The 10433-nt window shown below is 42.4% G+C and overlaps 1 protein-coding gene across 6 annotated transcripts in view; it reads right to left on the reverse strand.

The window, feature by feature from the left end:
- The window catches only part of LOC136862890 (spermatogenesis associated 6-like protein), a 220983-nt gene extending 212841 nt beyond the window's left edge, over positions 1-8142 (reverse strand). For all 6 annotated transcript variants that reach the window (XM_067139169.2, XM_067139171.2, XM_067139166.2 and 3 more), the window contains exons 1-2: positions 7869-8142; positions 7643-7780 (exon numbers count right to left, since the gene is read on the reverse strand). In XM_067139169.2, the coding sequence (XP_066995270.2) occupies positions 7643-7780; positions 7869-7916 (186 nt within the window). In that variant the 5' untranslated portion in view covers positions 7917-8142. The remainder of the gene's footprint in view (positions 1-7642; positions 7781-7868) is intronic.
- Between the last annotated feature and the right edge of the window lie 2291 nt (positions 8143-10433).

Below are 10433 nucleotides of genomic sequence, written 5' to 3' on the forward strand. Positions count from 1 at the left end.
GGTTGGGCACACACAAAGTACATCTACAGCTTAGTCCAATTTCCTGGATTTATCACACACGAACAGTACAATATATATATTGGAACGAGGGCAGCCTCTACACCATTTCAACCGTTGGCGTTGGGCGGGGCCAGCGCGCAACGTCACCATTGGGCCAAGTCCACCCCATCAAGCCACACCACTCATGGTCGGGCTTAGGTGCTAGGCTGGCCTGCCCTCTCTTGGGTTGCCAATTAGTGGCCGAGTGTGACAGTCTCAGTTGAGTGGGGCAGTCTGTGGACTCTTTCTGCATGCCTGTTGTCGTGGGTGTTTTTTTTTTTTTAACAAGTTGCTTTCGACAGACAGGTCTTATGGCAACAATGTAATAGGAAAGGGCTAGGAGTGGGAAGGAAGCAACTATAGTCTTAATTAAGTCAGTGGTGTGAAAATGGGAAACCACAGAAAAAACCATCTTCAGGGCTGCCAACCATAAGGTTTGAACCCACTATCTCACAAATGCAAGTTCACACCTGCGTGCCCCTACCCACACGGCCAACTCGCTCGGTACAGCAACAACGAAGTAGCTGACTGACAGAATGAGACTGTACTACTAGTCACCGTAAACTGTGTATATTAGTGTGAATGAACAGTACAGAGAATAAGAGAGAGAGAGCACAAACTGTGTAAATGTGTCCTATTCTATGAGTGCAAGTATGTTCTCAGTTAACCTGTTAATGTGTAGAATAAACAATTAGTTAATTTAGAAGTAGAATGCCACCAGTTTCTGTGCTTATTTTATCTACTCCACCAATATGTTACAACTGGCATCAGAAGAGGGATGAACTAGTGAGATAATCTATTACATTACAACTGGCATCAGAATCAAGAATGTGGTAGCGTATTTCATAGTTGGTAGAAATTTCCATGAGTAGAAGATGAATTCTGATCGGTTTATGAATCCTCTAAATAAGCTGGACGAATATGAGCATACTCTAGAAGAATTTGCGAATGAATTTAGAGGAATTTCATAGTAGTCTAGTCTAGTCGAATTCAAGAATGAAAGTAAGAGTCAACTTAAACCCAGCCACGACAGACTCAGTAGTGAACTGGTATTGAGTCAGGAGGAATGTAAGTGTGAACTTAAGTCTGATTTAAGCGAACTGAAATGCGGACAGTTTAAGTCAGTAAACTAAGTACACTCTCTCAAAACAGAGTCGAAGTGCAGCGTCATGCCAGATAAGAAGCGGTCCACAGTAATGCTAGCGGTTGTGGAGTCCGGAGTTCCGAGGCCCAGCGGAGGAAGCAAGTGCCCTGTGTGAGAGTACGACAGCTGCGAAGACACAAAGGAAGCCTACTAGTAGTGACAGCGGTTCTGGCGTCGTGATGGTAGAAATCCAACGGGACCACAGGAGCACTTCCTGGCGAACATGCCGGACCCAGTTCGAGACCAAATAGACCTCAGAGAAGAGAGCCGAGAACCCAATCGCCAGACTATGTAGACAGAAGTTGGAAGCATGACGCAGCCCCCAGTCATGTTCGACCTACAAGGAGGCTGTGGAAGAATTCAATGGGCGCAGCAGTGTCCACCAACCGAGAGCTGTCTAAAGAGTCCAGCAGCAGGAGAGGACTCAGCGGGCCAATAGAACGCCACAGGTGTTCGACACCGAGACCGAGCAAGTAGACGACGAGACTGTGGACGGGCCATTCCAGTTATGATACCAAGCACGAGGCGGTTGACAGCTACAGTATCCTCCGCGGCACTGAGATCCATCTAGGGAGGATGCTCGGTGTGAAGCAAAATGACGAGGGGGCTCCGACGACATCCCAGGAGATGGAGGCAGCAATGGCAATGACACTGATGGAGGGACTCCCCTCTAAGAGAAGGAGCACCAATAGAGCCCGAACTAACAACTAACGAATGAAGAAGCCACCCGACCAGGACCCTTTGTCCCGGTACGAAGCTATATGCCGCTACTAACATAGAATTTGGCATTTTGGAAGAAATCTGAGACACGTGAGCCAGCCCCGTGCAACATACCGGAGGACTACGAAGGCGCTCAGGCCCTGGGGGTGTGGATGAACTGAAAGCCACTGTAGTTTTGGCTGCCACGCAAGGACCTGTGGATCGTCATCAACGGAAACGAGGAGACCATCGACTGGACCCAGCGGATCCCCCATGGGAAGGTGGTGGCAGTCCAATCAAATGGCCCAGCGCCATATCATATCTTGGGAGGAGGGGGGGGGGAGCAGAGGAGCATGGGCAGCTTCTACACCTGCCATTTCAACCGCCGGTATTGGGCAGGGCCAGCAGGTGACGTCACCATTGGGCCTGTCCACCTCTTCAAGCCACACCACTCATAGTCGGGCTTAGTGCTAGGCTGATCCCCTATCTCTTCCGTCCATGGCAGCAGAGCGTAAGGACTATGAATATTATGAGACAACTTGGAGCTTGATGTAGATGTTGATTCACATAGGGAACCTTAAACATTTGTCCTGAATGAGTAAATTTATAATACCAATATAATGGTCCGTTATTGGGCATAATGTCCAATAACGGACCATTATATTGGTATTATAACTTGGAGCTTTCCGCCTTGCAAGGTTTCTTGATACATCCATCCTCCAGACTGTTCTGGAATGACTGGCCCAGATGTACATAAGGCACGGGCACCTGGGGGGGGGGGGGAAATTCAGTTCAGTGAGTGGACTCCGTGAATTAGCAAGGAGCTCAGTCAGCGAAGGGGAGCGGAGGGCTATGGATGGAGTCAGTACAAGCTCAGTCAGTGAGCCATCGTGATAGTTGGGTTGCCAGTTAGTAGTCGGATGTGAGCAACAGCCTGAGTTGAGTGGGGCAGTCTGTGGTGTGTCTGTCTGTCGAACTGTGGACTTTTTCTGTATGCCTGTTGTCATGGGTGTGTCTTTTGGACCAGTTGCCGAAGAGAACATCAGAATTCAGCATGGGGCTGTGAACGGAGTTCCACCAGTGTGTGCAGACAGCAGATACCATCCCGAACTGCGAGTCTGGCGTGTATGGGCTGTAAACTGTAAACCATGACAATGGCAACGAAGTAGCTGAGTGGGTGAATAAGACTGTAATACTAGTGACTGTAGTTTATTTGTATTAATGTGAATGAACAGTAGAGAGAATGAAAGAGAGAGCGGGGGGGGGGGCCTTACCGTATAAATGTGTGTCCTGTTCTACGAGTGTGTGTTTTCAGTAAACCTTTTGTGTTAATGTGTAGAATAAGACATTTGTTAATAAATTTTAGAAGTAGAACACTACCAATTTCTGTGCTTATTTTACCTACCCTGCCAACACATTACAATATATTTAATCTCTCGGCCATCATTCTTTGCTTTCTAGACCCGGGCTGTTATCTGACCGTCAGATAGCTGATCAGCTGTAATCAAGTAGGCTTAGTGGACCTCGAACCAGCCCTCAAATCCAGGTAAAAATCCCTGACCTAGGCAGGAATCAAACCCAGGGCCTCTGGGTAAAAAGCATGCATGGTACCTTTACACCATGGGGCCGGCCCATGGAGTTCATAATGACAACTTTTTAAATGCTTTGTATCTCCATACTTCTTGAATATTAACCCGATACTTGGTTTCTAAGGAGTCCCCATAGCTCAGACGGCAGTACGTCGGCCTCTCAACACTGGATACCGTGGTTCAAATCCTGGTCACTCCATGTGAGATTTGTGCTGGACAAAGCGGAGTCAGGACAGGTTTTTCTCCGGGTACTCCGGTTTTCCCCTGTCATCTTTCATTCCAGAAACACTCTCCATTCTCATTTCATAGCATCTATCAGTCATTAATGAATCACTTTGGGAGTGGCAACTCCATCGTACTAATAGCCTATATATGATTCATTCATTACATCCCTGACCCGGTCAAAGACTGGAAATCAGGTTGTAGGATTTCATTTTCACTTGGTTTCTACACCAGAATGAAGAGATCAAATGTAAAATAGATGTGGAACTGCAGAGGGCAGCAGAGATCCAGAAAACTAGTACATCATCTCAAGCCAGTGACAGGGAGAGGCTGTCCACCTACGTGCCACAAAATCTTACAACCCTGAGGGGTCGACTGAAATATGATCCGTCTATAACTGTTAGGTTCTTCAGCCTGTCAAAAATAATTTGAATAAAATACCTGACAAAGAAAACATTTAACAACAGATTATACCAGAAAAAGATACAATTTAATTAAATGAATGATGCTTCCTTCTTTAAAGATCATCCGATTCTATCAAAAAACACTTTTAATCATTATTAATATTATGTTTTATAATTATATTAAAATCCTGTGTTGAAATGTTGTAACTTACTAATGAGGAGTAGGTACTTCAATAAGATAATATTTCAACAATTACTAGAAGAATGTACACAGGATTTTAACATTTTAATAATAATTGAAAGTGTGATTTGATAGAATCTGATTATGCTCTTTCAAGAACGAAACATATCCTTTTATTTAATTAAATTGTGTCTTCTTCAGGCATAATCTGTAGCAAAAAGTTTTCTTTTTCAGGTATTTTCTAAATTTTATTTTATCCGGAATTAGTTTTGACAGACTGAAAAACAAACAGTTTTAGGTAAACTAAGTCAAAACTGAAAAGGTTTTGCTTCCAATATAACAAATATATATATATATATATATAGGGTATATACATACACAATCATGAACATGGTAAGTGATAGTTCGGTTCAAGGCTGGTAGCCTACAACAGCTAATTCCACAGTGTTGGTAAGGAGATCATCCCGGCAAAGTTTCAAAGGTTTTGTAGATCTGTAGCTACTTCTTTTAATATTAAACCAATGCAGTACTTGATTTATGTACAGAAAATTTGCAGCCCACATGAAAGGGAAGGAAGGCAGAGAGGAAGATCTGAACTCAAAGAGAACCAAATGTGCTAATATCTATTTATATTAATATCAATATAATCCAATAAATCTAAATATGTGTATTGCTAATGCTGTAGGAAACATTATTTCCTTCATTTATCTCCTGCACTTTGACTGTCTTTATGACAAGTAGGCAAGCCAAAAGCGTAGTAGCTGACAGATGCATCTTCCTCTTGTGTCGATCAAACTTCTAGCCTGAGTCACTCCAATCTATCTCCTTATCGAATACAGTTGTGTCATTTATTCCATCATTGTTTAGCTGTGTAAAACTGCTGAAGGTTTCATGTTTCAGTTAGCAGGTAATTGTATTCACCTGGAGTATTTACTTGACCTACCAACAGAAACGAAGTCTTGAAGCATGAAGACATCAAACCATTATTCAAAGTCCCAGTTCCGGAAACAATCCTCAATAAATAAGCAACAAAAATGAAATAAAGCAAAAGTTAAGCATATGTCTGGCCAGGGTAACCTGCTACAGTAATGGAGTAGACCGTACAACCGGCGACTCAACACAGAGTCTAGCGGCAGTGAACAACTCAACCTTCTAAAGAGACCAACAGCTTCGGGAAGATTAGTCCCTTTAGCTGGAGTGATGGTCCGCAGGATGAAGGAAATGCCACCTAAATCTATAAAGCAGCGTCTGTTCTCCAGGTTAAAGCGGCTGTAGTCTATGCTGGGTAGCAAGGGTCAGAACGATTTAAAAGGTGATATGCCTTTGAGCATTCAATCTGCAAGACTCTGAATTTACTTACTGCTGCCACAATCCTCCACTTTTAACAAGTTCTGTGGCCTCGTTTAGTTCTATACCTCTTATCTTTATATCATTAGAAACCGAGTCTAACCATCGTCATCTTGGTCTCCTACTTCTCTTACTCTCCATAAGAGTCCATCATTCTCCTAGTTAACCTATCATCCTCCATTCACCTGACATGACCACACTAACGAAGCCTGTTTATCCGTATAGCTTCATCCCTTGCATTCATTCCTAACTTAACCTTTATCTCCTAATTCCAAGTACCCTCCTGCCATTATTGCCACATGTTTGTATCAGCAATAATTCTTGCTACTTTCATGTCTGTTAGCCTACTTCTAACTTATGAATAAGATATCCTGGGTCCACCCAGCTTTCACTAACGTAAAGCAAAATCAGTCTGAAAACAGACAGATGTAAAGATAGTTTTGTCTGGGAGCAGACTTCCTTTTTACAGAATACTATTGATCGCAACTGCAAGCTAATTGCATTAGCTTTACTGACCCTTGATTCATTCTCACTTACTACATTACCATCCTGGTAGAACACACATCCTAAGTACTTGAAATGATCTACCTGTTCCAGCTTTGTATTCCCAATCTGATATTCAGTTCTCTTGGATTTCTTACCTCCTGACATCAATTTAGTCTTGGAAATGCTAATTGTCATATCATACTCACTGCACCTATTTTCAAGTTCCAAGATATTAGACTGCAGGCTTTCAGGACAATGTGCCATTAAGACCAAGTCGTCAGTATAGACATTTTCACCTAACTGAATCCCTTCCTGCCACTTAATTAACCAGTGACTAACTAAAAAATTGGTTAATTTCGCTTACTGCACACTTAATATATTAATGTACCAGATACTGCAGTTACAACCGGCACATGCCATGACAAGTCACTTTCAAAATTTGCGGTTTCATTATTTTCACAGAATGTGGCAGCTGTGGGTAAGCTCTATCACAGCCAACAGCAAACTGATATTCAGCTCATATGAACACAGAAAACAGTTAGATTTCCCAGTCTGACATGGTCTCAGTTTGAATTTTTCTGTAAAAGAATACTTTTAGAGGTGGGTGGATTGCCACTGGCAAGCATAAAGTAAGGATATCTCTTCTGCTCTTTAAGTTATCGTTTTACATCATTTTTGCATTGTTTTCTCCTTCCTAAACCTACATCTATGCTCGTAAAGTGCTATGTAAAGTATTATTAAAATCGAAACCATGACTGACTGAAAATAAAGTCAGAGTGCTAAAATTATTTGGATGGACGAAATTAATGTGGTTTTTTTTGCTATTTTGTTTTACGTCGCACCGACACAGATATGTCTTATGGCGACGATGGGAGAGGAAAGGCCTAGGAAGTGGAAGGAAGCGGCCGTGGCCTTAATTAAGGTACAGCCCCGGCACTTGTCTGGTGTGAAAATGGGAAACCACGGAAAACCATCTTCAGGGCTGCCGACAGTGGGGCTCGAACCCACTATCTCCCGATTACTGGAAATTAAATTAATCACAGTAATGATGTCCATGGCTATTAAATGTAAGGAGTATAATTCTTGATCATTTCTATAACTTAAATGACTACACTAGTTCCCTTATTGTCTACTCGCTGAACACTTGACCCTTCCTCATATAAAATGCACCACTAAATTATTTGATACTGAGGAAAATTAAATACAACAAACATGCCTCATGGATAAATGTTGTTATAAAAGCAAATCACTCCACAACTAACGTGACATGACGAACTGTATTCTAATAAAATACTTAGTTACTAAGGGAGTGCTTGCTTTCCCCCAAACTCTTGCTGCTACACAGATACAGGATTAGCTTGTTTTCATATCATCCTAAAAAGAACCTACAAGAGTAGCACAAAAAAAAAAAAACCTAATTACGTATTTACGTAGCTTAGCAAGCAATTACTTAATCGTAACCTAATTGCAAAATTTCGCTACAGTAGAGCGGCAAACATTGTTTAAGTTCTATACAGCCTTAATAGCCTACCTTCTGGAACACGAACTTTTCATTATAAGGAATCGGAAACACAGGAGGTTTCTTTGACGTTCTAGCTGTGCATTCCAATGTGCAAATGCGCAATGTAACATCTCCTTTGGGACATAACCAGACCCCTTGACATTTAACCTATAACGGATGAAAATCAAAATTAACCAAACGTCACAGGTAAAATAAATTACTACTGTAAGTAGCATCCTTATTTATCAACACCCACTGTATGAACATCTAATTCCACAGTCACACTCAAATCCTTCCTAGACATTCTAACAAGACAGATCAGCCCTGAACTATTTGCTTGACAGAATTGTACGTGGTATCGAGAAACAAGCAAGTTCGCAAACTCCAAGTCTTTAAAGAAAACATACTAAGAGAATCACAAAATAAATTCACACATGATCGCAACTCTGGCACTTATTATAATCTGATAATAATCCTTATAACGACTGAACACAACCTCCTTCAAGTTATTCAAATTTGAGCTTAACCGGTTGTCATGACAACCGCTTACGCAACTGCTTTCTTTCTTTCTTCTTGATCACTGCCTGCTCGATCTGCATCCGATGGCTGCTTATACTGCCTGCTCATTACAACATTTTAACATGGCACTTTTAAATGAAACACTCCGTTTACAAATACCCACAGCAGGTGGCAGCACTAACCGGCTCCAGACCTGTCGGAATGAAATAGCGGGAAATAGGATAGACTGTACTTGTTTTCAGTGAAAATGGTGTACTGCTGCGTGCCTTTCTGCAAATCAAAGAAAGGGAAACCAGAATGCCGTGATATTTCATTCCATGATATACCTTCAAGTACACAATTGCGTCGAAAGTGGTTAAGTATTATATCCAGGGAAGGAAACAGCAAGGGAAGTAAATGGATTCCTTCTGATTATTCCGTGGTTTGCAGTCTACATTTCGTAAATGACGATTTCAAAGTGACCAGCAAAACGCGAAAATTAAAAACAGGATCTGTACCCAGCCCTTTCCCTGATTAACCAGCTTATAAACAACCGCTAATTTCAGCGATGATTAAGAGAAGGGATTCAAGCACAGAGATGTCTAACAAGAGCTCTTCAAACACCATTGCAGAAAATGGTAAGCGTAAGGTTTGAAGTATTACATACTAAGTAATATAATATCTGGGACACTGTACTGTTAATGTGAAGGTACAAAACAGAATAATATGCTGTCATAGATACCATTGTCCGCCTCTGTGGTGTAGTGGTTAGTGTGATTAGCTGCTAACGCCGGAGGCACGGGTTCGATTCCCGACTCTGCTACAAAATTTGAAAAGTGGTACGAGGGCTGGAACGGGGTCCACTCAGCCTCGGGAGGTCAACTGAGTAGAGGTGGGTTCGATTCCCACCTCAGCCATCCTGGAAGTGGATTTCCGTGGTTTCCCACTTCTCATCCAGGCAAATGCCGGGAGCTTCCTTCGCCCTTCCTTGTCTATCCCTTCCAAGGCCCCTGTTCAGCATAGCAGGTGAGGCCGCCAGGGCGAGGTACTGGTCATCCTCCCCAGTTTCATCCGCCCGACCCAGAGTCTGAAGCTCCAGGACACTGCCCTTGAGGCGGTAGAGGTGGGATCCTTCGCTGAGTCCGAGGGAAAAGCCAACCCTGGAGGGTAAGCAGATTAAGATTCCATTACGAGTCTTTTGCTAGCAGTATAATATCGTGTCAATATACTGCTCTTTTTATTACTATTATTATTTACGCAAGTAGGACCTATTTAGTTAATTGGTTAATTCCAGTGGCTCGGGGGCTGGGGTGTGTGTGGCATCTTCAGCATTAGAAATCATCCTAGGTAGGGCTTTCATCTTCACAGATATGCAAGTCGCCTAATAGGCCGTCTATTATTATTATTCCCTGAGTATGTACTTGATTTACTGGAAGATTTTCGTGAGCCCCCTGAGCCAGTGTGTGTCACTTCGGAAACTGCTTACCAGGGATTGGTGTGTGGTTATTTAGTGCGTGTAATCGAAGAAAAAACAGAATGCAGCACGTGCTTGAATAACGTTTCTACCTCATTTAATTCATCCCCATTGATAGCTGCGCTAGCCCTAGTAACGATTTATTGGCCTAATTATGAGGCTTCAGAAATTTGTTGAGGCGGCTCTACCGTACTGCAAGAAATCTGCAAGTCTGCTCCAGATTATAAAAAACTATGTTCTACCTTCTTTGTGCCAATGTAAGTTTTTAAAGTGTTTTAGTAACAATAAGCACCAGGAACTTGTGTCAGGAACTGTGCTGGCCAAAGTCGTGAAACCTCTACTTAGTAATGTAGGGAAGTACCATACAGACAAAGTTTCCAGGTTTTCTTGTTCGTCGAAACCTCTTTCTCGAAAAGTGCTGAAGCTATAACTCTCTAGAGCACCACTTTATACGTAAAATTCTTTAATATTTCTCTTACTTTCAGATTTTAAATTTTGATGGTATGCTTATCTAGTTGTATTCACGCGGTAAATGGGTACGTTTGGTGCTGCCATCTAGCGGCAGATTGTTTGTAAGGCGTGTTACACGTTTGAGTATGGAATGAGCAGGCAGTTTAAGCAGCCATCGGATGCAGATCGAGCAGGCAGTGTTCTTGATGTTTGGTTGGGCTCTGTATTTCTTCTTCTTCTTGGTTAGTTGTTGGACATCGTCGTAAGACGCTACGTCCAGTCACTGGTTTGCGGGTTAATGAATGTCGGGGAGAGATGCCAACAGTAAAAGAAAGTAGTACACTACGAAAGAGGAGGGAGAGCTATGTAAAAAAAGCGAATTGCAACGGTGAATGATGA

This window comes from Anabrus simplex, chromosome 2 (genome assembly GCF_040414725.1).
Source record: "Anabrus simplex isolate iqAnaSimp1 chromosome 2, ASM4041472v1, whole genome shotgun sequence".
Taxonomy (NCBI): domain Eukaryota; kingdom Metazoa; phylum Arthropoda; class Insecta; order Orthoptera; family Tettigoniidae; genus Anabrus; species Anabrus simplex.